Genomic DNA, 27,522 nt, shown 5'->3' with positions numbered 1-27,522 from the left:
TTTCAAGAGAACTTGAGTTTAATCAAACTAAACAAGGAAAAATCAAAATTTGCACTTGACTTGGTATTTAAACAAAATCAGGGGCATTTAAACAAAAAACAAAATTTAGACAGAGAACACTGTTTACTAGTCACGAGGCAAATCTAATGGTCCACAGGAGGTGGACGCTTGTACAAAACGTGTCACACAGACTCTGCTCTGGGGAAACGAAGACATCAGATTGATGGGCCCTTCACGAGACAGAATATAAAATGCAGCGTCCCCTTGAACAAAAATCCAACACGGGTTTTTCTGTATCTCCCCATTCCCACCTCTTCACCAAAACAGCCCATTCTGGTGAATGACCAGCGTCTGCCATCTTGTCTCTTAAAATGAAGTGATGGGCACATGTGCCATGGAGAGGGTCTTAGAAAAAGGAGACAAGTGGGTCTCAAAGTGGGGTGTGAGCTTCACTTGCACTTCTCGCTCTTAAGACAGAAAGGGCAGCTTGGAGCTGCATCCTGTGCCCAGCCCATGGAGTGGCCGCTTGCCCTCAATGTGAGGGAACAGTTCAGGTCACTGCCTGGACGCCCTCTCCCCTCCCGTCTAAAGCAGAGGGAGGTCTGGGGGCACGGGTCCTCGCCCGGTGCGGCTGGGCCCAGGCGGTCTTCCCAGCCAGTGCAAAGGGAGGTGTGAGTTGCCCTTCTGAGTCCCGTTCACTTCCTCAGGAGCAACTTGGCAAAGTCGGCGTTGGACATCATGGGAGCCTCCGTGGCCGTGGAGGCGGGAGCAGCTGGCTTCGGGGCAGGGCCGTTCTCGGCCTGAGGAGCGGGGGCGCCCGGGCGCTGCAGGGCTCGGGGCAGCAGAGAGAGCTGGGTCCGTCCCTTCCCCCGCCTGCAAGAGTAGACAGGGGTGTGGGGGAAGAGTCTGAGCCAGTCTCACATTCCCTGAGGGTGAAGGGTGGGAAAGCAAACCCAGGAGGGGTGAGAGGGCCCCGTCTCCCTGACTTACGCTCCGTACATCTGCCGCGGCACCATGGGGCCAGCCGGGCCTTTCCTGGCTTCCGGCTTCTCTGGAACTTTCCTCTGAGGGGGGTTGCTGATGGCCACCTTGATGGTGTTTTCCCTGATGGTCGTGCCGTCCATCTTGATCACAGCCTGTGACGCCTGGGACTCGCTCTCATACTCCACGTAAGCCAGGCCCTGAAGGAGGCAGACCAAGGCGGGGTGAGGCGCGGCAGAGCGAGGGCGCCCTCTTCCCTGGGGCCCGGGGGTGGGAGGTGCAGGCCCTGAGGTGCAGCCCTCTGCCCGCCGCCAACCTGCATCCTTATCCTAGAGGTCAGAGCCGGCCTTACTCCACCGCCTCCAGGGCCCAGGCCGCAGCCTGTGAAACTCCGTGTTCTTTAAGCTCAGTGCATGTTGTGCTCGCTCCAGTCAAAGTAAAAAAACATCAGATGCACCAAGATGCACGGCGTGGCCTGGACACGGATCGAGTGGCCCAGCGGTGCCCCCTCACTTCACACGCCTCAGCCCTCAGTTAGCCGGCGGTGGGGAGAAGCGAGGGGACCAGACTCACATAGACAGCCCTACACACACTGTGCAGCCGGAGGGAGGGTTTGCGGAAGGGGGCATGGTGAGGGGACTCTGAGGGTCAGGCCTGAGGGAGTGGCTGTGGGTCTAGTGACAGTGAGGCCTCTGGGAGTGGGCAGCAGGCAGGGCGCTGCACTCTGGCCCCTCCTCGTTCGTGGCAGCTAAGCCACGACTTACTCTTGGCACAAGCAGCTCTGGAGTCACACCAACTCCAGACGCCAGAGGGGGCCGTGCGAGAGAGCCCAGGCCAGCACACGGGAGCGTGCGCTAAAGGGAAGCTTCCTCTCAGTGTCTCTTCCCTTCTGAGGAAGAAAGTCTATCTGGAACAGAAGCTTCATGCTGGCAGGAAGCCCCAGCGAAGGGAGGGAGAGAGATGTGACAGCCAAGTCCCCACTGTGCTGGCAGCGCAGGGACTACTCCTGAGCACTGCAGCCCCTCCGTCCCGGGCGCCCAGAGCAGAGCAGAGCAGAGCAGAGCAGAGCAGAGCAGAGCCCAGGGCCCCCAGAGGCAGGCCGCGCTCAGCCCTGACCTTGGGTTTGCCGGCCCGGTTGGTCACAAGCCGGATGTCCTTCACGGTGCCGTGCACCTCACACAGCTCCTCCAGCTCCTCCTTGGTGCAGGAGAACGGCAGTCCCGAGATGAACAGCTTGTGCTTCTCCAGGGCCGTGCTGTACCTGAACACCTGCAGGAGAGGGCGGCAGGGCACAGCAAGGCGTGAGGCCCCAGGACCGGCCCGGAGGGGAGGTGCCCGGCCGGGTGCCGGGCCTTGTTCACTGGGTCCCCTGGCCGGTCACTTCACCTCCTCAGCAGGACGGCAAGAAAGGCACCCGCAATTTTCAATCTGGGCTGAGTCCAATGCGGTGCCAGCTGAAGCCCCCAGCACAGCCCGGTCACTCTGAAGCTAGATAAAGCGGCCAGCGGGCTGCGTGCTGAGCATGTAGCTCTTGGTAACTAGTCCAGGTCCAAGCGACCGAGCCAGAGTCAGGCCTGAGAGCCCACTCAGAACAACCCCAGGTGAAGCCTGGTTCCGACGGGGCACAGAGGCAGCGCGTGTGAACCGTCAGCTGCGGGGGTGGGTGGTCAGTCTGGGGGCGGCATTCTGTCCTCTACACACTTACCTTGAAATCGGGGTTCTTGCTCTTATCCACACAGGGGGAAACAAACATGGGTCTCCCTTCCACGACCTTGCGGTCCAATCCCAGCGCCTGCAAGGCCGACTTCTCCTCTTTAAACTCCACGTAGCAGTAGCCCCGGAAGTCCCCGCGGTTGCTGAAGATGGGCCGGATCTCTGCCACCTCCCCGCAGGCCTCGAAGAGCGGCCGGAGCTTGGCGTCCGGCTCAGCCAGGCTGTAGGGCAGGTTGCTGACGAAGACGGTGACGCTGTCCTTAGTGCTATCGTGGGCCACCTTGGGCACGTCCCTCTTCAGGGCGGCCGCCCTCTCCTGCTTTGAGGGGGCCTTGGCGTCTGTGGGTGCACTTCTCCCAAAGAGCCCCATTTCCGCCTCCTGGTCCTGGGCGTCGCTGGCGGGAGGAACGCTGTTCTCAAGCTTTCTGCGCTTGTTAGGCTGCTCTATGAGGGTCAGAGAAGCAGGATTAGCTGTTCTGCACAAGCAGAAGTGCTCTGCCTAGAACTCGTGGCTCGGGGAGATGGCGTGGCCTGTCCAGACGCTGAGGTGCACACACCACACCCTCCGCGAGGCTCTCTGACCCACCTGTCGCACCCCACACTGTCCCTGACTCTGCGAGCACGGGCCTTGCTCAGCCCACCCACTGGGCGTTCTGTCACCTCTTTGGTCCCGGTGGCACCAAGTTTGGCGCTCAGCTGGCACTGCCGTCCTGCCTCCAGACCCTTCCGCCCACCGGCCCGGCCTTCCTGACAAGGTCCCGCCCTGCACGGCCTGTTCAAGAGAGCCCCGGCTGCACCCAAGCTGGGTGTGCCTGGCCAGGCTGCCTGCTGCACCCACTCCATCCTGCACCCCTGGGGACTTCACCAGGCACTGGGGCACACAGCCTGGTGTCTGCTGCTCACAGAAGTTTCAGGCTGCTCTGTGCCGCAGCTCTGCCGGTACCAGCTCTGCCTCCCCTCCTCCATGTCCACATGGCTGTCGGTCCTCTCCTCAGTGGCCGAGGTGCAGGCACACCTTCCCCGGAATTCTTTCTTGCAGGGGTGACCCGCCTCTGTTCGCAGCCACATCCCCTAGACCCCACGTGTCACTGCAGTCACATGTCCCACTGCCTTGCTCTGCTGAGCCAAGTGTCCTAGAGGGCTACTGACTGTCGTTTATGAAGAGTCCAAAAAGGTACAGCAAAAAAGGTCACTCAAGCCAAGAGACAGCACAGTGGTTCTGTAAAAGGCTTTCGTGTCTGAGGCTCTGAAGCCCCAGAATCAGTCCCCAGCGCCACCATAAGCCAGAGCTGAGCGGGACTCTGGGAAAAGAAAAGTCACCCCAATGATGGCGTATCTCCTGGCTGGCAACCCCACACCAGGAAAACATACAGCATCTTTTAATGTGCAGTCTTAATTCTTTTTAAAATTTTACTTACATTTTATTACTGGAGAGAGACAGAGAAATTGAGGGGGAGAGACAGAGAGAGACAGAGAGACACCTGCAGCCCTACCTCACCACTTGTGAAGCTTTCCCCCTGCAGATGGGGACCAGGGGCTTCAGCCTGGGTCCCTGCGCACTGTAGTGCACCACCGCCTTGCCCGTACCCTAGACTTACTCTTTACCTAGACTGACAGCTGGGGGCACAACCCTGGCCAAACCTGGCACCACCTAACCAAAGAGGCGGCAGAACGCCCAGTGGGTGGGCTGAGCAAGGCCCGTGCTCGCAGGGTCAGGGACAGTGTGGGGTGCGGAGCCACGAAGGGTGTGGCAGGTAGGGCCGGCATGGGGGGCCGGAGCCTGAGCAGGGTCGGCAGGGGAAGGGGGGCGATGGCTTAGCACAGGGGGCGCCGCTCAGAATCCAGTTGTCGGACCGCTGAAGGGAGCAGCTCTCTGCCCTGCTCCGAGGCTCCCCGGGGGTCTGGGCACCTGCAGGCGCGTCGCGAACAGCCTTACCCTCCTCGTCGTCGCCCCACTCCTCCTCCTCCTCGTCCTCATCTGCTTTGTGCTTGTCTGCACCTCTGGGCTTCTTCTTCCTCTTCAGCGCTTTCTTCTCAGCCCGGGTACGCTTCCGCTGTTCTGCCTTTTCTTCCTCCTGCAGGGCCAGGGCCGCTTCCTTCTCTGCAGCCTGGAAGATCGGGGGCGTGAGACCTCACTCAGAGCAGCAGCTACAGAAGCCACAGCAACTTGTGAGGAGATGGGAGAGGGAAGGGTGGCACTCTAGCACCCAGGTGCAAAGAGCAGATAGGGGCGAGTCTGGGCCCTCCTGCCAGGGCTGACTCAGGCTGGCTCAGCTCCTTGTTAAGTCTGCACCTCACATCACAGCAGGTCCAGAGCTAGTCACCAGAACAAAGGGGTAGATTTATAATCTACGATCCAATTAGCTTGGGGTGCTTACGTCCCAATCACTGGACTAAGTAGGGCTCCTTTCGATCCTTCTCATCTATTCTGGCAAAGTTTAGGGCCAAGTTACCTACTACATATAGTTACTTATTACTGGAGCTAACATGTTCTTATTAGTGATTTAATAATGGTTTGCCAAATTCTAAGGCTGCAGAAGTATAGTTCCACTCAACACTCACCATCATACAAGGCTAACACTTTAAGCCTATCTAAATAACTTACACAAGAGGGCTAAATACTAATTCTAACATTACGTAATCAACACTCCTCTTATTAAAAAAGAGTTCTTAGGAAGACTCTAGACGCTTTGACAAAACACAAAAAAGCCCAACACCTCACAGCAGAGTTGAGAGACAGTTATCAGAGGTCCTCAGCCCTTAAACAAACACCAGTGTTACCTTTATTCTCTGCTCACTGACACGAGCTAGTCGCGTTTCGGTTTTCTGGACAGCTATATCCCAGTCTTCCAAAGTTCCTTGACAGAAGGAGGAGAAGCAAACTTTCACTTTCCAGGTTTCTGAAGATATAAACCTAAAATTCTTTTTATCTCCAGAAGCCACTGCTCCCACCAGCCAGTAAGAAAAGCAGCCTCGGGTCTCCATCTAAGACGGTTAGTACAAGCCTGAAGCCTGAGAGTTCACCGTCCTTCCAGCTGGGATAGACACGCTCAACCGCACGAGGCTTGAAGAGCAGAGTGTGAGCCGTGCAGGATGTTCCAAGGCAAAGGCAAAGGCTGGGACGAGCTCGAGTGCAGGGTATGTTTACACTAAGCCCGAAGGCTTTTTAAAGGTCCTCAAAATGAAGAAACTTTTTTCAACTGCTGCTGTTTGAGTGTTTCAAGTTCCAAGGGGCTCCTACCCCAAACCCAAACTAATTTCCCACTGGAAACATAACACTGGGGCTCTGGGATTCAACTCAGGAGGCATAGCTTCTAAACAGCACAGTGATCAGTGCACAGAACACTGGGCTAGAGCTGACGGCTCTCAGCCCGGCGACACTAGCCGACCTCCAGGGAGGGCTTAGACTTGGACGTGCCAGCTGGGGCTAGGAGCTCCACTACAGACCCCGGCGGACAGAGACTCGGGTGCTGACAAAGGGTCTACCATGCAGACGGTGGCCCCTGCCACAGAGAACGCTGACAGGACCCCGGAAAAGCTACTTCCCTGGGAGCGCTCGCATTAAGAGAATCTGACAAGAGCCTCGCAAGTTAATCAAAGTGCCACCTACGGGCTACAAGTGGAAAGAGACTCTACAATCTAACATTCTGAGCTGTTGCAGAAACACCTGCCTCACTGGAAGCCAAATGGGACAGACTCCAAACCCGAGGCGGAAAGGGGAAGCCCCACCTTCTGTGCGCTCCATGGTGAGCAGCACCTCGCAGACGTGCTCTGGGTAGTCACTGGTGCACTGGACGGCGCGATGCAGGGCTTTCCTGCAGTGCTGGGTGTCTCCGTGTGCCCTGGGGAAGGAAGGACACATAGGCCACTGCCACCAGCAGAAGGCAGAGGGAAGGAGGGACAGTCTTCCCACAGGCAGCGACACAAACCAGAAACTCTCCTGCTCCCAGAGCAGCCCCTAACTATTCACAGCACTTTTAATGTTCCCCCTACAGGGGTTCCCTCTAGTCAAAAGCTGGACAACTATCTTCTGTCACTCTTTCCCTTCGGCAGCTGGGAGCTACTATAAATATAATGGCACCTGGGCCTGTGACATAATTAAAGGATTCTGCCTGGGACGGAATCATACACAGGCAAAACGGAACGATGGATATTAACGTAACAGGACTGGAAAATGTCACTGATGTGGCCCAACCCCATGATGCAACTTACCTAAACTACCGCTCGCTCAGGAGTCAAAGGACTAAAGATGGGTCACACCTGCTGAGCGACCCCGTGCCCAGGAGACTGACTCACCTTTCCAGGCTGTAGTACTCAAGCCACATGTTGGCATACTTGGCGTTGCCTTTGGTCATGATGCTGTCCCAGAGTTCCCGAGCCTTCTGCATGTTACTGCACAGTCGAGCCTGGAACGCATGAGCAGGCTCGGTTAGGAACACAGGCACACAGACCTAACAGAACACAGGACCACCAGAGCTACGTGAGCCGCCCCTCCCGCAAGAGGCCCAACCCAGCCACTCTGGCCTTGGATGTCTTGAAAACAAAGAGCAGGAACCCACAGACACTTCAGCAGTACTGGCAAGTTGGTTTGCAAGACAGCGGAGAGACAGACTGAAGTCACAGCAAACACTGACTCACTGGGGGAAGTTACTGAGGCTTTCTTTCTTTCTTTTGTGGTCATTACTGGGGCTTCATAGCACCAGGAAGACATTAGAAGGACAAAGAGAAAGATACCAGGGCAGGGTTAGACAGCAAATGGTTATGCAAACAGACTCTCGTGCCTGAGGCTCCAAAGTCCTAGGTTCAATCCCCACCCCACCATAAGCCAGAGCTGAGCAGTGCTCTGGTTGGGGGGAGAGGGTGAACCACCAATGCTTCCTTCAGTACAGCAGGGGCCAGGCTCGAGCCTGTGTCGTGCAAGTGAGCTCTCTTGCCAGCTCAGCCTCACCTTTCTCATCTTTAAACGGTCACAACACAAAGCTCCCATCCCACCTACCCGAGGAACACTACGGTCTTTGCCCGTACTCGTCCATAGAGCAGCAGACGTGGTCAGGACTGTCTGACCGGACCCGTCGTGGTCCCCGCCTCACTACCCTGGAGTCATCACTCTGATAACGGCATTCAGCTCACGGCATAACTGAGGTAACCCTCACACTGGCACAGGGACAGCTTCTCTCACTCCCTCAGCACTCGGTAAAGTGCCAGCCCAGCAGTGACCCAAGCCCCAGTGTGCTCTCGGGAATGAGAGGGGCAAGGAGGAAGTCCGTGAGCAAATGCCTGCCACGCAGACGTCTGCAGCACAACATCCTCCACAGAAACGAGCGTGCATCCAGCACAGTAAATGCCAGAGCCCTACGGAGCCCGGCCCGTGGCCTGTAGCCCTGCACTACAGGAAGGAAGCCGATGTGCCTGTGAGCATGTTTACCTCAATCCTAGCCCAGTTCTGCATGATCACGCAGCTCGGGTCTCCACTCTCGCTGAAACCTAGAGGGACAGAGTTAATGAAAATTAAGCAGCGATTCAGGGACAGACTGCCTTCAGCTCTAGGCAGGTGAAGCAGGAACCGGAAGTACGGCAAGTGGCAGGGCAGAGCCACACTTACGCTCTTCTACCTCCTGTTTCAGATACTCCAAAGCACGAGTGAACGCAGACCTCAACTCCTCCAGTTCTTTACTGGAATCTGTTAGCAGCGTGAAAGGAAAGAGAGATTTGACTTCATACACACAGCATGTCTCCCTCTTTTCAATCCTACACTAGATCCCCTGGAGACTCTTCTGCACCCGGCATGAAGCTAGAGACACGGAACTAGAACAGCCTATGTCACACAGCGGGCGAGGAAGACACTGGGCCGAGGACAGCACGGCAGCCCGAGGACAGAGGGGAGCCCAGAGGCAGAGTGTCCCCGAGCTGCGTGAGCTCACAGCTGACACCAGTGTGGAAGCACAAGGAGACAGAGGGCTTCAGGGAGTGGGGGAGGCAGGAATCCTGCAGTGACTCAGGAACTAAAAAGAAACCCAGGGGGGGCTGGGTGATGGTGCACCTGGTTAAGGGCGCATGCTGCCATACATAAGGACCCAGGTTCAAACCCTGGTCTCCACCTGCAGGGGGAAAGCTTCACAAGTGCTGCAGTGTCTCTGTCTCTCTCTCCTCTAACCACCCCCCCTCCCTTCTCAGTTTCTGTTCTACCAAATTAAAGTTATAACTAAAAAAGAAAGAAAAAAAAAAAAAAACCCAGCAGCTCCATTTAAGTAACTAGCTACGATATAAAGGAAAAGACAAATGAGACTCGAGTGGTTAGCCAGAGCCAGAACAAACCTAAGGACCAGGGTTGGGCAGAGCCGCACTAGGTCGTGCAGCAATGTGCGAGGAACACAGTTCAAGCCCCGTCTCCACCTGCAGGAGGGAAGCTTCACAAGCAGTGAAGCAGGGCTGCAGGTGTCTCCTCTCCTCTAGCTTCACCTTCCCACTAGATTTCTCTGTCTTGATCCACTAACTAAAACTTTTTTTAAAATAATAAGATAAAAGCCATAAGGACTACTCCTCTCTTCCTTTATAATCGACAGCATGATTCCGGCACTTGCCCAGTCGGGAGGCGTCTCATAAAGGCTCCGTCAAGACAAGTTCAGGGGTGGGGGTAGATACCATAATTCTGCAAAGACACTCTCATGCCTGAAGCTCTGAGGTCCCAGGTTCAATCCCTCGCACCACCGCTAAGCAGTGCTCTGGTAGGAGAAGGGGAAGGAGAAGGGGGAGGGGGAGGAGGAGGAAGAAGAAGAAGGAAGAAGGAGGAGGAAGGAGGAGGAAGAAGGAGGAAGAAGAAGGAGGAAGGAGGAGGAAGAAGGAGGAGGAAGGAGGAGGAAGAAGGAGAAGAAGGAGAAGAAGAACAAGAACAAGAACCAGTTCAGTTCTGCAGTGAGGCACACGGCTCACATACCTTGCTTGAAATCAACCCTTCTCCGCAGGTAATCAAGGTAGGTCTGCCAGATCTCCACATAGTCAGTAGCCTGGATGAAGCCGGCACTAAGAGCTTTCTCAAAGGTTGCTGGAGTTGAAGAAAAAAAAAAAAAGCCAAGATTTGTTACCAAAGCAAAAAGAAGCAAAACTACTACTGTCACAACCTCACAAGGTAATAGCGTGCAACAAGATGAAGCCAACTAGAGAAATGTTCCACAGAGAAGCTGTCTGGCAGTGCAGCTGCTGTTCTGGAAGACACAGGATACAGGAGGCCACACGAAGTGATTCGGGTCAAGTACGTTTGGAGAAAATAGCTGACTTCTTGGGCTGACTGCTGGCCTGTCAGAAAGCTCTGAGGAGTCAACAACTATGTCATCTCCTACACAAAGCCTAACACCCAACATCCCAGATCAACACAATGGAAATGCTGCCTGAATCACTCCATGACAGCCGTTTCTGATTTCAGACAAAAACTCAGAAGTCCTCCCACAAAACCATCCGCACCAGAAATGACTTGATGTTCGGCGCCGTGTCTTTCCATGGCCAAGAGGTACCGACTCCACAAGGCGACTGTCCAGGGGCAGTTCCTAACAGCTCGGCTGTGCACAGATAAAACCAGGTCCTTCACTTTCAGCTGCCGATCCTAAAACCAAGGATCCCGGAGTTAGGAGAGAGGATTTGAACTTCACAATCCACGTGACGTTTCCGGCACAACCAAAGGACAAAGGGAACAGCCTATGGGGCCAGGCGGTAGTGTAGACATGACCATGCACAAGGACCTAGGTTCAAGCCCCCAGGCCCCATCTGAAGAGAGGGAAGCTTCACAAGTCTGGAGCAAGTACTGCAGGTGTCTCTCTACCTTTCTAGCTCCCTCTCCCTTCTCAATTTCTCTCTGTCCTATCAAATAAACATTTTTTACAAATAAAGGGAAAAATGGCCACCAGGAGCAGTAGATTCATCGTGCAGGCACTGAGCTCCCAAGAATAACCATGGTGTCAATTAAAAGGAAAAAAAGGAGGGTGGGGTGGTGGCACACCAGGTTAAGCTCACACAGTACAAAGTGAAGGACTCGCGCAAGGATCCCGGTACGAGCCCCCGGCTCCCCACCTGCGGGGTGTGTGGGGGGGAGTCACTTCACAAGTGGCAAAGCAGTTCTGCAGGTGTCAGTCTTTCTCTTCCCCTCCCCTCTCAATTTCTCTCTGTCTTGTCCAATAAAAAAAATAAATTAAATTAAATTAAAAAACCAGAAAGAAAAAAAAAAGGCCTCCAGGAACAGTGGATTTGTAATGCTGGCACTGAGCCCCAGCAATAACCCTGGAGACAAGAAAAAAAGAGAAAAGAAAAGGAAAACACAGACTTTTCCAACAACCCAATATTTACCACCGCCACCCCCCCAAAAAAAGATTTCTGAATTCACTTCATTAACAGAACATGAAGAGCAGAAGTGAAGACACAGACAGACTGCCTAGAGCCACCAGTGAGCTGCTGGAGCTGGGTGATGGGGACATGGGGTTTCACATTACTCACCTGTTGCCCTTGTTTCCCATGAAAACGCCAAAGAAAGAAAGAGCTAGACAGTCCTCACTAGTAAGAGTGTTAGCAAAAGTTGTAACAATTCAAGAAATGTAACACACTGGAACTTTCTCAGCAAGTTGGTGAAGGGGAACAGACATGAAAGTAAGAAAGATGAGAGTGGGAGCAGGCAGCCAGGTCCTGCCCCTCTCCCAGACTTGCTGTAAGGAGATCCCGTTCTGGGACAAATCAAACGAAATAAGAACAGGCGAGCCATCTTACTAGGTACTGACTGTAACGGATCCATAAGTCGGGGACCAGGCAGTTCTCCACCAGGGCACGCTCAAAGATCAACTGGATGCGAGCAGGATCGCCGCCCTTCATCTCAAACTCGATGTAGGCTTGGTACTCGGCCAGCCGGGGAGCCTCTGCTCGCAGCTGCAGGGAAGGAACACAGCATGAAGTGGAAACCAGCTACCTGGCACTGTGTGAAACACATATGCAAATAAAGTAAGCTACAGCCAGGCTGTCTACAGAGTCCCCGACCCTCACCCTCGGCCCTCTGCAGATCAGCGTCTACACTGGGACGGGCAGAGTGAGTCTTGTAAAGAGGCTGGCTCAAAATGCCTCTTGGTGGCAGAAGCCACAGAGGTCCCTGAGCCCTTCTCCAGATCAACTCCTCGAGCCAGCGGGCAGCGAGTGAGTAATGCCCCTGTGAGCACTGCTACCATCTTCCAAAGCGGAGAACGCATTCTTGGACTACTGAGTGCAGTAAATGCATCTATCTCGGTGGTCATGCTCCTTCAAGTCTCTCGTTCCTAACTTTAACTCCTGCCAAAGCACAGGTACATGCAGAAATAAGTGAGGTTACGTTAATGCTGCAATGACGCACAAAGTTCTTTCCAGACAAGCTCCTCTTAGTCAACTAGCTTTCTCTTCAGCCACACTGCTGATGCCGTAACAAAACTGAGTTGCTGAGGGATTCATTGAGGAGGAGGCTTTATGAAATACAAGGAGAGATGACTGTTTACTGTTTAAGTGAAAAGAAAGGAAGTACACCTCCTCTGTACACAGAAAGAAGCCTTAGAGCCACAGTTCCTGGCCAACAATGACAAACTAGTCACCTAGACTATGTCACCACTGAAAACCAAGATGCTGGATTAAATATGTTAAGAATCTTCGGAGCCAGGCGGTGTGCTCACATTACAGTGTGCAAGGACCTAGGCTCAAGCCCCTGGTCCCTGCCTACAGAGAAAAAGCTTCCTGAGAGAAGCTGGGCTACAGGTCTCTTTGTCTTCTCCTCCCTTTCAATTTCTGTCTCTATCCAATAGTAAATAAATAAAAAGATTAAAAATATATATTTTTAAAATATTTTAAGAATCCTAAAAGCCACTGATAAAACTAGCAACTGAGAAGTAATAGTAACAGAAACCTCAGTGGGGGCAGTCATGTCAAGTGAAGGCTGAGCTTTTGCTGACTTGATACGTTATTTTCTTCTTCACAACAACTCTCAGCAGTAGGTCCCACCGCTACCCCTTCTTATATCCAGGGCAAACCAGTCAGAAGGGGTAGGCACTAACTTCAAACCAGAGCATCCAAGCGGCACAGCCAGAATTCCACCTCAAAGCAGCCTGACGTTCATAGGTGCCTAAAAACCAGAGATTCTAAGCGGCCCAACAATCCTAAGGCAGGACAGACACCAGGGCAAACACCTCTGGACCTACCTACTCTCAAATTGTAGGATGTCAAGCCAAAACATAAAGATATTCAAGTCAGAGAAAAAGCAGGAGCACCTTCCAAGAAGCAAGAGTTAAATGGACAGCTGACTTCTTGACAGAAGCGAACTGTGGGTCAAGAATTCTATGTCCTAGGACGCTTTCGGGGGGGAAGCCCAAAGTAGGGGACCACGTGGAGGCGCACCTGATTGAGCACACACGTTACGATGCAGAAGGACCCAGATTCAAGGTCCCGGTCCCCACCTGCAAGGGGAAAACTTCGAGTGGTGAAGCAGGGCTGCAGGTGTCTCTCCTCCTCTCTTATCGCCTCCTTCCCTCTCCATATCTCACTGCCTCTATCATATAAAGACAGTTTAAAAAAAAAATCCAAAGTGAAGACCCTTTTTTTTTTTAATATTTTTATTTATTTATTTTTTTTGAGAGAGATGGAGAGAGAGAGAGAGAGAGAGAGAAACAGAGGGAGAGAGACAGAGAGAAACACCAGAGCATTGCTCAGCTCTGGCTTATGGTGGTGCAGGGGATTGAACCTGGGATTTAGGAGCCTCAGGCATGAGAGTCTGTTTTGCATAACCATTATGCTGTCTCCCCTGCCCGTAAAGGCCCTTTTCAAATAAGCTCTAAAAAAAAATCTGTTATCCACAGACTACCCAGTGCAAGACACTCTAAAGAGAGGAGTTAAACAAAAGAAGGCTGGTTCTAAGCAAAAGAGCTTGGGAACAAGGAAGGAAACGCAGAGAGAGCAGGGGCAGTGCCATCAGCAGTGGCGCTATGCAGCACAAGGTCACAATGTCCTGCCGGCCAGGCTGAAGCTCAGACTCAGGCAACCCAAGTCTGACAGGTGCTACAAGAAGGTTTAGCTTTCTAAGGCCAACAAAGGTGGCAAATGTCATTCACAAATGCATTTCTCAAAAATTACTGTCAAGGGGGCCAAGTGGAGCATAACGACCCACACAAGGATCCTAGGTTCAAGCCCCCAACTCCCCACCTACAGGGGGACTGCTTCACAGGCAGTAAAGCAGATCTGCAGATGTCTGCCTTTCTCTCTTCCTCTATCTTCCCCTTCCCCTCTCAATTTCTCTGTCCTATTAGAAGAAAAAAAAAAGTCGAAAATAAATGGGCAGAGGAGCAGTGGATTCAGAATGCAGACACCGAGCCCCAGTGATAACCCTGGAGGCCAAAAACAAGGCCCAGGCAAGGCTCTATTTCTTTACCTGCATGGTGGGTACATGGACGTCCACTGTGTTATGAGTATATAAACTATGTCAACACACACACAAAATATTTCCCAACACAACAAAGAAATTGAAGGCACTTTCACTTCCGGCTACTGGCCAGGGGAAATGTGCAGAGAAAGCGGGCCATGGAGCAGGCCAACACGTACCAGAGCCTCCTCGTAGGGCTTGTACTTCTCCAGCTGCTGGAGTGCTTTGGCATAGCTCTGCGCCACCACCTCTGGTATCGGGTCTTCTGACCACTCTTCGTACTCTGCAAACGTGGCCTCCATATCTAGTGAGAAAGTGATCCAGCCCCATGGGTATTGCCACTGGGTTTCAGCGACCCAGGTGCACGTGAGACCAGGAGACACAGGCGCCATCCATCCCTCCCCCATCCGTCTCCACAGCGGCCTTTACTGACGGAGCTATGAGCTCTTGTGTTACATCCAGACTTCATCTTGGATTCTGGCTCAGGACTCTCCCAGTCAACCCATCAGCTCGTTAACCAGTTGACTACTAGGGACACTAACAATACTGACCTTGGGCCGCCTACATCCTAACAACATGCACCCCCTAGGTCTATTGCAATTCCTTTTTTTTTATTAGCGATTTAATAATAACCAACAAGACCATAAGATAACAGTGTACAACTCCACACAGTTCCCACCACCAGAGTTCCGTGTCCCCTCCCCTCTATTGGAAGCTCCCTGTTCTTTATCTCTCTGGGAGGAAGGACCACGATTCTTTATGGTGTGCAGAAGGTGGGAGGTCTGGCTTCTGTAACTGCTTCTCTGCTGGACATGGACATCTTAACAACCCTATGATCTCCATTTTCCAGTTGAGTCAATGAAAGTGAAAGGTCCTATCACTGTATAGCGCTCACGGTAGAGCCAGGATCTAAACCCAGGCACGCTGGCTCAAGCTTATTGTGCGAAGCTACCTCACAGTCACATGTAATGAATCTACAAGTCAGCACAGTCTTGTTTTCTGTATGTTGGCCAAGGACTCAACTAGAGAGCTAGTTACTTTCCAATGTGCTGAATTAAATCTAAGAAGTAGGAAAAAAAAAAGACAGTTCAGGGCTGGGTGGGGGCGCACCTGGTTGAGTGCAAATGTTACGATGCATAAGGACCAAGGTTCAATACCCCAGTCCCCACCTGCAGAGGGAAAGCTTTGTGAGTGATGAAGCAGGGCTGCAGGTGTCTCTCTGTCACTCTCCCTATCTCCCCCTTCCCTCTTGATTTCTGGATGTCTCTGTCTAATAAGTAAATAAAGACAATAAAAAAATAAAATAAAAAAAGAGTTCCCCAGAGGATCTGAGGGCATGCCACACAGTTATGCCAAGGGAACACCATGGCAGCACCAAACTGTCCCCACAGTCCTGAAAAACCCTCCCAGAGCACGTGTGTTCCCACTAGAGGATCTCAAAGGCTTGACTTTCAAACCTCAAACTCTCAAACCCTGTATGCTTACTTCTAACAAGCGGGGCTCCTGACCTCAGTCACTGCCACGCCATGACTGGCACAAGCCCACGTGAAAGCCCCACTCTGCTCTGGAGAAAGGAATTCCTGAAAAGTGAGTGCTCACAATGGAACGCATTCATTAAGTTACCCCAGAAAACACCAGGGCCACGTTCCTGATTCATTTAAGACACCTTACCTGTCTCTCTCAACAATGTCTTTAAGCAGGAAAGAGATCTCTGCTCAGAGTCAGGAAGTCAGGCCTCCAGCCCTACCTCGAACCCTCCTAAGCCTGAGCATTACCCATTCAGAGGGCCCGTCCCTGGTGGCACTGCCCAGGAGAGTATGAACACCAAGCCAACTTGTCCAAGGATGCTGGGACAGGCCTGGTGACCCGACCTACCCAACACTCTTCAATACCAGGAAAGGCTGGCTGCTCAGTGCAGTTTCTCTTACCATAGAGGGGGATCGCCAGTTGCCTCCGGAAGAGACTGTGGACTTTCTCAAGCTGTGAATCAAAGGTTTGTTCCCGGTCAGAAGGGGTAAGGAAGTCAGCCATGGGCTAAAGAAGCAAATCCACAGTAAATGACAAACTCTGGCTCTTCCTGCTTCAAAATCACTTCAGTAAGATTTGAGTTCAAACTGAAAAACGTAGATGACGTATGTGTGCCACACAATGCGAGAGACACACCGGTAACCGCTCTCTGCTTCACGCGCCCTGGGGGAGGGCGAGGAGGCATCGAGACGGCGTCCAACTCCCCCAGGGCTGTCACAAGGCAAGACGTGAGGGGCACAGAAGCGAAGCATCGCAAGCATACACCGAGCTCTAGGCCAGTGTGAGGGAAAGGTGAGGGGACTCCTTGAGGAGCCGGCAGTGGGGTGTCTCTGCAGGATCTCCAGAGTGTGAGAAATGGCGCTCTGCCCACCTGGACTGTCTGAGTACAGAGGTCAGAATGTGCACACTGAGGGCCAAGTGGGAACAGTCCATGAGGCTTGTCCCTGGGACTAGCCCGGAGTCACAGGGCATACTGTTCAGCAGGGACATAACCACGTCGGTTAGACTTACGGATCTGACTACTAAAGAGCTCACTGTGTCGGGCGGGTGGTGGCACACTTGGTTGAGCGCACATGTTACAGTGCGCAAGGACCCGGGTTTGAGCCCGTCCCCACCTGCAGGGGAAAGCTTTGCGAGTAGTGAAGCAGGGCTGCAGGTGTCTCTCTCTCTCCCTATTACTCTCTTTCCTCTCGATTTCTGGCTATCTCTATCAAATAAGGATAATAAAGAAAATTAAAAAGAAAAAGCTCACTGTGCACCAACTATGATTTTGCAAACATGCACAAACACAACAGAGACGGGACCCTGGACAGAGAACTGTGAAACTACGCCCCATGTTCTAAAACCTGTGATTTTTCATGGGGTCAAATCTTCCACAGTTACAAATGGACAGTTTCCCTTTAAGTGGTGCAGGCACCTTGGGTCTTACAGTCATTCCTGACTTCAGCTGGACCCACGCAGGAAAGCAGTAGCGTCACTAAACCGCAGAAAGCGCAGTAGCCGTGCTCTCTAGTCAAGCCTCCCTCACTGTTCTGAAACAGAGATGGGTTTGCTTCTCGGGCTGCCCACCCTCTATGTCTATGGGGTGGCTCAAGACCTCACCCTCCAAACAGCCCTGACAGCTTAACAGACACGGGGCAGACACGAGCAAAAACAGGAACTCACCCGGGCAGCTTCCACTACCGCACTTTCAAATTCGCGATAAGCCTCCCAGATGGCGAGTCCTTTGGTCATGTGCAGGCCAACAGATGAGAGAGCCCTTTCGAACACAGATCGGACCTTTTCAAGGCCGCCTTTCTGACCAATCCCACCAACTGAGTACTGGCCATACTCGAGCCAAATATCAGGACCTACAGGTAAGAAGTGTTCTATTAGCCCAAGACACAAAACCCCAAAGAGCAAAGCTGATACATCACAGAAGAAACATGCCCAAGAACAGGGAGGGAAGTAGGGTAGGGGAGAAGGATGTTTAACCGAAGAGGTGGAGGAATACTTAAATCCAAAATTTAAACTCTAGCATTAGGAATGGGGAGCCTAAGTAGAGGCATGGTGTCCACCCTACATACCGTACATACCCTACAAACCCTACATACCCTACATACCCTACAAACCCTACATACCCTACAAACCCTACAAACCCTACATACCCTACAGACCCTACATACCCTACAGACCCTACAAACCCTACATACCCTACATACCCTACATACCCTACAAACCCTACAAACCCTACAAACCCTACATACCCTACATACCCTACAAACCCTACATACCCTACAAACCCTACATACCCTACATACCCTACATACCCTACAAACCCTACAAACCCTACAAACCCTACATACCCTACATACCCTACATACCATACAAACCCTACATACCCTACAAACCCTACATACCCTACAAACCCTACATACCCTACATACCCTACAAACCCTACATACCCTACATACCCTACAAACCCTACAAACCCTACATACCCTACATACCCTACATACCCTACATACCGTACAAACCCTACATACCCTACAAACCCTACAAACCCTACATACCCTACAAACCCTACATACCCTACATACCGTAAAACCCTACATACCCTACATACCCTACATACCGTACAAACCCTACATACCGTACAAACCCTACATACCCTACATACCGTAAAACCCTACAAACCCTACATACCCTACATACACTTCAAACCTCCTGCTTTGACTTTGTACCACTGGTATGAGGTACTTGGGGCGGGGGGGGGGGGGGCGCTGGGTGAAGTGAGTACACTGGACTTTTTTCCCTGCACCATTTTTGCAAACTTCCCATAAATCTATAATTGCACAATGCCCCTTGACACTAAAAAAGCATTCCGTCTTTAATGCTTTTTTTTTTGGTCTCCAGGGTTATCACTGGGGCTTGGTGCCTGCACTACGAATCCACTGCTCCTGGAGGCTATATTTTCGCTTTTGTTGATCTTGTTTATCATTGTTGTTATTATTGTTGCTATTGATGTCATCATTGTTGCTGGAAAGGACAGAGAGAAACGGAGAGAGATGGGGAAGACAGAGAGTGGGAGAAAAAGACAGAGAGAAGTGACCTCCCTTACACGGTCCGTGCGCTTATCGCTATATATGCGCTTAACCTGCTGCGCTACTGCCCGGCCTCCTTCATCTAATACTTCTAAAAAGTCATTCAATGTATGAAAGATCATCTAGAAATAACATGTAAATTCTCCCTACCAGCTAACTGCTGGTGTGAGTACATTAATTCCCTTACTACAAAGACTCATTACATTTCATTTTATGGCCAGATACCCTTGACTAAAGACCAGAGACACTTTGTCAGATGAGTGCCCCTCCCCAAACCTGTCAGTGAAACATCACAATCCCAGCCAGCCAGCAGAGTGCAGAGCCAGCCCCTTGGGACTCACAGATATAATCCTTGACGGCTCTCTCAAAGAGTTCGTACACTTGCTCTCGGTCCACGCCGTCCAGGGCCATGTTGATCTCGTCGTGCAGCCACTCCAGCCAGAGCTCTACAAGACAAGGGCCCCCGCTGCGTCAGCCCCAGCTCACAGAAGGTCCTCGGCACACAACGTCTCATCCTCCCTACACAGCCTGGCACCGCCTGTAAAACTCAGTTCTCACAAGCTGCTCCAAGCACACAAAAAGTGTGCAACCAATAAAGTCACAATATCTGATACCATCTCACTCTCTGCAAAGTACCTACACATATATATTTTTTTCTCATTTGATCTTTGTCAAAATTCTGTGAGGTAGGTAACAGTAAGATCAATAACAAAGGCATCTGCCAAAGCACATGTTAAGTGTAGAACAGTGAATGTCTCGTCCAACCCAAGTCCAAGGCAGGAAATAGCCCGTTTAAGGTACAGAGAACAGAGCTGGACTGAGGTCCAATGTTCCCTCAACTCTTCTTAAAAAGGTCAATTATGAACATCTGTGAAAACATAACTACAAAAACTGCTCAGTGTTACTACATTGCCAGGAAGACAAAATTACTTAAAGCTTAAATTATTGTGGAAGAAACAGGCTAAGAAATATTTACATTAAACCTGTTTATTAGAGGGGCTAGGCGGTGGCACAAGCGGTAGAGCACACATGCTACCATGCATGAGGACCCATGTTCAAGATCCTGGGTGCCGCCTGCAGGAGGAAGTTCCATGAGTGGTGGAGCAGTGCTGCAGGGGTGTCTCTCTCTCCCTCTCTCTCCTTCTCTTTTCTATTTCTTTCAGGAAAAAAAAAAACTATTTATTAAAGTCTTAATTATATGTATTTAAAATCACCTGTTGCTGAGAAATGGGCTGAATACCTAAACACAGGATTGAAAAAGAGAAAGACGAGTGTAAGGAAATTTTGACCCTATTAGGGTGCCTGAGAATTCATATGACTCAGGGCTGTATCATCACAACTATGTTTTGCAAGACAATGAACTAGAACCGGCAGACTTGGGGTGCTGGTCGCTCCCCTCTACCCCATCTCCCCACACCCCACTTCCACTCCAGAGCAGCGTGGAGCCGTGTGGAGCTCTGCATCCAAAGCGCTACCTTCAGTCAAGGGGAAGATCTCGCTCATCTTCTGGCGGGCCGCCCTCACTTTGGTGAGCTCCCCCTCCAGCCGCAGCAGCCGGATCAGGTCCACGTGGCAGTTGTAGTCAAAGACGTTGATGGACAGCTGGGAGAGAAAGAAAGAGGTGAAACCCAAAATGCCATCATCTAAATAGCGTCCTTTTGTCTGTCCCAGTGACAGCACACGGCTGCCACACATAAAGCCCCTGGTCTAGCTGGGAGGGTGACTGAACCAGCATCGCACCCGCCCTCGGGAAGGGGGCGGCCAAGGGAAGACAGAGGCCTTTATCATGAGCAAAAGGCTCCTTTCAATCTCCTAGCGATGCCTGGGACTCGATGCCTGGGACTCGCTGAGGTTCTCTCCAGAATACAGGACGCTGAGCAGTCTCCTGTAGCCTCGGGTAAGTGGCTGACTTGCCTGAGCCTTTATTGCCTCACCTATAAAAGGGAGAATTCTGCTAGTTTCTGGTCCATAAAGGTCCTTGTGAGGGCTGTAAACAGTGATTCTGTATAACAACAACAATAATAATTACAACAACAATAAAAAAACAAGGGCAACAAAAGGGAAAATAAATAAATATTTTTTTAAAAAGTGATTTTGTGCTCGTGTGTGCTTTAGCTTATGCCAGGCATGCAGGTGAGGGCTCTTTCCTTTTCCCAAGTAAAACAATAACAAATGCCAATATATTCAGGAGAAATAAGTATAGCACAGCTGCTGTCTACTGAAACCGACAGGTATGTAAAGTCTTTTTATATTTGAAACTTTTCAAACTAAAATACATCAAAATAATTTTTCAAGTCTTTAAGAAAACTGAAGAGAGAATCTTTCCTTCTTTTCTCCTGTTGCGTCAGCTCGAGAAGATGGATGCTAGCTGTCATGGCCATCACTCTGCATGGATGTGAGCCAAACCATTCTGTAGTCCACCTGAAGCTCACACAGTGATCTGTGTCACTTATTTCTCAGAACAAGCGGGAAGGAAGATAACCTATCCTGTCTGAGACGGAGAAACTAAAGGAATGACACTACTTCACTTACCCTTCAAGAATAGCTAAGAGCAGCTCTTCAAACAAAAGGAAAGAAGAGTAAATGACTATAAATGGGAATCAGAAAAAGCAGAAATAAAGTTATGTACAACAATGATTCTTCTTATGAGGTTTTTTTCATTATCTTTATTTATTGGCTAGAGACCGTCAGAAATCAAGAGGGAAGGTGGAGATAGGAAGAGTGACAATGAGACAGCTGCAGCTCCATTCCACCATTTGTGAAGCTTTCCCCACACAGGTGGGGGACCAGGGGCTTGAACCTGGGTCCTAGCGCACTGTAGTATGAGCACTTAACCAGGTGTGCCACCGCCTGGCCTCCTTATGAGGTTTTTTTTTTTTTTAAATCAGTGAGAGAGCACCAGAGTATCATGACTGAAACTCAAGGGGGGTGGGGAATGCTGGTGTCTCTCTGAATGTAAAAAATGGCCCAGGAGCAATGAATCCATGAAAGCAGGGGCCAGGCGGTGGCGCGCCCGGTTAAGTGCACACATTACAGTGCAGAAGGACCCAGGTTCAAGCCCCTGGTTCCCACCTGTGGGAGGAAAGCTTCACAAGTGGTGATGCAGTGTTGGTCTGTCTTTCTCCTTCTTTATCTCCCTCTCCCCTCTCGATGTCTGTCTCTATCCAATAATAAATAAATAAAAATATATTCAAAAAAGAAAGACAAGAAAAGAAAAACAGAAGGGAAAACGAGAAAACAGAAAAGAGCAAAACAGCAGCCTGTAGGCTCTCCCACTGTTCCCACAGATTAATCAGAGGAGACTTCCCAGCAAAGCACATCGCCGAGACCAAAAGGCAGATTACAGAGTGAGAAGAGGATCAGCTCTCCAGGGAAATCGAAAGGCCTAAATGTGCATGCAAACACCACCTCAAAATACGAGGCAGGACAGGAACTACAGCGCATCATCAGCCAGAGACCATCAGCCAGGGACCATCAGACAGGGACCACCAGCCAGGGACCACCAGCCAGGGACCATCAGCCAGGGACCATCAGCCAGGGACCATCAGACAGGAGACCATCAGCCAGGGACCATCAGCCAGAGACCATCAGCCAGGAGACCATCAGCCAGGGACCACCAGCCAGGGACCACCAGCCAGGGACCATCAACCAGGGACCATCAGCCAGAGACCATCAACCAGGGACCATCAGCCAGAGACCATCAGACAGGGACCATCAGCCAGGAGACCACCAGCCAGGGACCATCAGCCAGGGACCACCAGCCAGGGACCACCAGCCAGGGACCATTAGCCAGGGACCACCAGCCAGGGACCATCAGCCAGGGACTATCAGACAGAGACCATCAGCCAGGGACCATAAGCCAGGGACTATCAGACAGAGACCATCAGCCAGAGACCATCAGCCAGGGACCATAAGCCAGGGACTATCAGACAGAGACCATCAGCCAGGGACCATCAGACAGAGACCATCAGCCAGGGACCATCAGACAGGGACCATCAGACAGGAGACCATCAGCCAGGGACCATCAGCCAGGAGACCATCAGCCAGGAGACCATCAGCCAGGGACCATCAGCCAGGAGACCATGAGCCAGGGACCATGAGCCAGAGACCACCACCCAGGGACCACCAGCCAGGGACCATCAGCCAGGGACCATCAGCCAGGGACCATCAGCCAGGGACCACCAGTCAGGGACCACCAGCCAGGGACCACCAGCCAGGGACCATCAGCCAGGGACCACCAGCCAGGGACCATCACCCAGGGACCATCAGCCAGGGACCACCAGCCAGGGACCATCAGCCAGGGACCACCAGCCAGGGACCACCAGCCAGGGACCATCAGCCAGGGACTATCAGACAGAGACCATCAGCCAGGGACTATCAGACAGAGACCATCAGCCAGAGACCATCAGCCAGAGACTATCAGACAGAGACCATCAGCCAGGGACTATCAGACAGAGACCATCAGCCAGAGACCATCAGCCAGGGACCATCAGCCAGGGACCATCAGCCAGGGACCATCAGCCAGGGACCATCAGCCAGAGACCATCAGCCAGGAACCATCAGCCAGGGACCATCAGCCAGGAGACCATCAGCCAGAGACCATCAGCCAGGAACCATCAGCCAGAGACCATCAGCCAGAGACCATCAGCCAGGGACTATCAGCCAGAGACCATCAGCCAGAGACCATCAGCCAGGGACCATCAGCCAGGAACCATCAGCCAGGAGACCATCAGCCAGGGACCATCAGCCAGGAGACCATCAGACAGGGACCATCAGCCAGGAGACCATCAGACAGGGACCACCAGCCAGGGACCATTAGCCAGGGACCATCAGACAGGGACCATCAGCCAGGGACCATCAGCCAGGAGACCATAAGCCAGGGACTATCAGCCAGAGACCATCAGCCAGAGACCATCAGCCAGGGACTATCAGCCAGAGACCATCAGCCAGAGACCATCAGCCAGGGACTATCAGACAGAGACCATCAGCCAGGGACTATCAGACAGAGACCATCAGCCAGGGACCATCAGACAGAGACCATCAGCCAGGGACTATCAGACAGAGACCATCAGCCAGGGACCATAAGCCAGGGACTATCAGACAGAGACCATCAGCCAGGGACCATCAGCCAGGAACCATCAGTCAGGGAGCATCAGCCAGAGACTATCAGCCAGGGACTATCAGCCAGGGACCATCAGCCAAGAGACCATCAGCCAAGAGACCATCAGCCAGGGACCATCAACCAGGGACCATCAGCCAGGGACCATCAGCCAGGGACCATCAGCCAGAGACCATCAGCCAGGGACCATCAGCCAGGGACCATCAGCCAGGGACTATCAGACAGAGACCATCAGCCAGGGACTATCAGACAGAGACCATCAGCCAGAGACCATCAGCCAGGGACTATCAGACAGAGACCATCAGCCAGGGACCATAAGCCAGGGACTATCAGAGACCATCAGCCAGGGACCATCAGCCAGAGACCATCAGCCAGGGACCATCAGCCAGGGACTATCAGACAGAGACCATCAGCCAGGGACTATCAGACAGAGACCATCAGCCAGGGACTATCAGACAGAGACCATCAGCCAGGGACCATCAGCCAGAGATCATCAGCCAGGGACCATCAGCCAGGGACTATCAGACAGAGACCATCAGCCAGGGACTATCAGACAGAGACCATCAGCCAGGGACTATCAGACAGAGACCATCAGCCAGGGACTATCAGACAGAGACCATCAGCCAGGGACTATCAGACAGAGACCATCAGCCAGGGACCATCAGACAGAGACCATCAGCCAGGGACCATCAGCCAGAGACCATCAGCCAGAGACCATCAGCCAGGGACCATCAGCCAGGGACCATCAGTCAGGGACCATCAGCCAGGGACCATCAGCCAGGGACTATCAGACAGAGACCATCAGCCAGGGACTATCAGACAGAGACCATCAGCCAGAGACCATCAGCCAGGGACCATCAGCCAGGGACCATCAGCCAGGGACTATCAGACAGAGACCATCAGCCAGGGACTATCAGACAGAGACCATCAGCCAGAGACCATCAGCCAGGGACTATCAGACAGAGACCATCAGCCAGGGACCATAAGCCAGGGACTATCAGACAGAGACCATCAGCCAGGGACCATCAGCCAGAGACCATCAGCCAGGGACTATCAGACAGAGACCATCAGCCAGGGACTATCAGACAGAGACCATCAGCCAGGGACTATCAGACAGAGACCATCAGCCAGGGACCATAAGCCAGGGACTATCAGACAGAGACCATCAGCCAGGGACCATCAGCCAGAGACCATCAGCCAGGGACCATCAGCCAGGGACTATCAGACAGAGACCATCAGCCAGGGACTATCAGACAGAGACCATCAGCCAGGGACCATCAGCCAGAGATCATCAGCCAGGGACCATCAGCCAGGGACTATCAGACAGAGACCATCAGCCAGGGACTATCAGACAGAGACCATCAGCCAGGGACTATCAGACAGAGACCATCAGCCAGGGACTATCAGACAGAGACCATCAGCCAGGGACTATCAGACAGAGACCATCAGCCAGGGACCATCAGACAGAGACCATCAGCCAGGGACCATCAGCCAGAGACCATCAGCCAGAGACCATCAGCCAGGGACCATCAGCCAGGGACCATCAGCCAGGGACCATCAGCCAGGGACCATCAGTCAGGGACCATCAGCCAGGGACCATCAGCCAGGGACTATCAGACAGAGACCATCAGCCAGGGACTATCAGACAGAGACCATCAGCCAGAGACCATCAGCCAGGGACCATCAGCCAGGGACCATCAGCCAGGGACTATCAGACAGAGACCATCAGCCAGGGACTATCAGACAGAGACCATCAGCCAGAGACCATCAGCCAGGGACTATCAGACAGAGACCATCAGCCAGGGACCATAAGCCAGGGACTATCAGACAGAGACCATCAGCCAGGGACCATCAGCCAGAGACCATCAGCCAGGGACTATCAGACAGAGACCATCAGCCAGGGACTATCAGACAGAGACCATCAGCCAGGGACTATCAGACAGAGACCATCAGCCAGGGACCATCAGCCAGAGATCATCAGCCAGGGACCATCAGCCAGGGACTATCAGACAGAGACCATCAGCCAGGGACTATCAGACAGAGACCATCAGCCAGGGACTATCAGACAGAGACCATCAGCCAGAGACCATCAGCCAGGGACCATCAGCCAGGGACTATCAGACAGAGACCATCAGCCAGGGACTATCAGACAGAGACCATCAGCCAGGGACTATCAGACAGAGACCATCAGCCAGGGACTATCAGACAGAGACCATCAGCCAGGGACCATCAGACAGAGACCATCAGCCAGGGACCATCAGCCAGAGACCATCAGCCAGAGACCATCAGCCAGGGACCATCAGCCAGGGACCATCAGCCAGGGACCATCAGCCAGGGACCATCAGTCAGGGACCATCAGCCAGGGACCATCAGCCAGGGACTATCAGACAGAGACCATCAGCCAGGGACTATCAGACAGAGACCATCAGCCAGAGACCATCAGCCAGGGACCATCAGCCAGCTGACTGCAGCTCTCCATCCTAGCAGGCTGGGTAGACAAGGCGCCTTCCCCACGGAAGGAATCTCTGCTTCCAAGCTCCCTCTTCTGCTGAAACAGATCATCTCCTCTCCCCTCCTGTGACATCGGACTGGGCTGACTCCAGAGAAAAGCCCAAGGCTGCAAATCTGAAGGCCGGATGCAATCAGACACCTGGGCCCTCCTTCGCCTTCAACTCGCCAGGCTGAAACCTCCACCTTCCCACCTCTGCACTGGGAGCCGCGCCGGTCATCCTGACAGAAACATAACTTTCCTGCAGAGGTTCTGTTTCTACTCTTATTGGCCTCTCAGGTGGAGAGGGAGGGCACACTAAGGATTGGCTGTAAAAAGCTGTGCTTGGCAGTCCGGTGGCGGCGCAGCGGGTTAAGCGCACGTGGCGCAAAGCGCAGGGACCCGCGTAAGGATCCCGGTTCGAGATCCCGGTTCGAGCCCCCGGCTCCCCACCTGCAGGGGAGTCGCTTCACGGGCGGTGAAGCAGGTCTGCAGGTGTCTGTCTCTCTCTCCCCCTCTCTGTCTGCCCCTCCTCTCTCCATGTCTCTCTGTCCTATCCAACAACGACATCAATAACAATAATAACAACTACAACAAGAGCAACAAAAAGGGAATATATAAATATAAAAAAATAATAATAAGGCTCTGAAGGTTGCCTTTGGTGTGCTGGCTGGCTTATACCCTTGCACATACATATATATTATATATACATATATAATATATATGTAAAACTTTTGCTTTGCTCGTGGCTCGGGGCCGTGGTCCTTGTCTGAAGGCGCAGCCGGCGCGTCCCGCGTGTCCCCCACACCCGCGAAGCTGGAGGCGCCCCCGGCAGCCCGCAGGGGCCCCGAGCAAACCTGCTCCTCCAGACGCTCGATCTCCAGCTGGTTCTTCTCCTCGTCGTCGTCGTACTCCCACTCGCACTCCCCGGGGGAGCTCTCGGCCGAGGAGGCCATGGCGTAGTCCTCCTCGTCTCCACCGCTGTCGCTCACGCCTTCCTCCGGCGCCTCGCACCCCGGCCCCGCGGCCTTGTACGTGGCAGCGGCCACAGCCCGCGACAAGACTTTCCTCCTCGACCCGTCTGCGTTCACCTCATCCTCCTCTCCCTCGGCCTGGGGCCCAGCGGGGGCCTCCGCCTCGGGTTCTGAAGCCGATGCAGCGGCCGCCGTCGCCATTTTGAGCCTTGAGTGACTCCGGGGTCCTCGCC

The 27,522-nt window shown here is 52.7% G+C and overlaps 1 protein-coding gene across 3 annotated transcripts; it reads right to left on the bottom strand.

Moving 5' to 3' along the window:
- Window positions 1–27,522, bottom strand: SART3 (spliceosome associated factor 3, U4/U6 recycling protein). 3 transcript variants are annotated; one of them, XM_060192974.1, is made up of 19 exons: window positions 27,173–27,522; window positions 20,184–20,310; window positions 19,050–19,154; window positions 17,291–17,475; window positions 16,027–16,132; window positions 14,278–14,402; window positions 11,443–11,598; window positions 10,153–10,291; window positions 9,629–9,736; window positions 8,297–8,374; window positions 8,120–8,178; window positions 6,991–7,100; window positions 6,424–6,536; window positions 5,476–5,552; window positions 4,631–4,802; window positions 2,687–3,138; window positions 2,098–2,250; window positions 1,000–1,181; window positions 1–873 (listed from the first exon to the last, which is right to left on the bottom strand). In XM_060192974.1, exons 1-19 carry the CDS (start codon window positions 27,488–27,490, stop codon window positions 696–698), a joined length of 2,943 nt encoding a protein of 980 aa, XP_060048957.1. In that variant the 5' UTR covers window positions 27,491–27,522; the 3' UTR covers window positions 1–695. The 3 variants fall into 3 exon arrangements, with proteins under 3 accessions (XP_060048957.1, XP_016044673.1, XP_007525320.1); XM_016189187.2 differs by having other exon boundaries at window positions 991–1,181; window positions 27,173–27,520; XM_007525258.3 differs by having other exon boundaries at window positions 991–1,181; window positions 16,027–16,078; window positions 27,173–27,519.

The sequence above is a fragment of the Erinaceus europaeus genome, chromosome 6, assembly GCF_950295315.1.
Source record: "Erinaceus europaeus chromosome 6, mEriEur2.1, whole genome shotgun sequence".
NCBI lineage: Eukaryota > Metazoa > Chordata > Mammalia > Eulipotyphla > Erinaceidae > Erinaceus > Erinaceus europaeus.
This window is presented reverse-complemented; position numbering and strand designations above follow the sequence as displayed.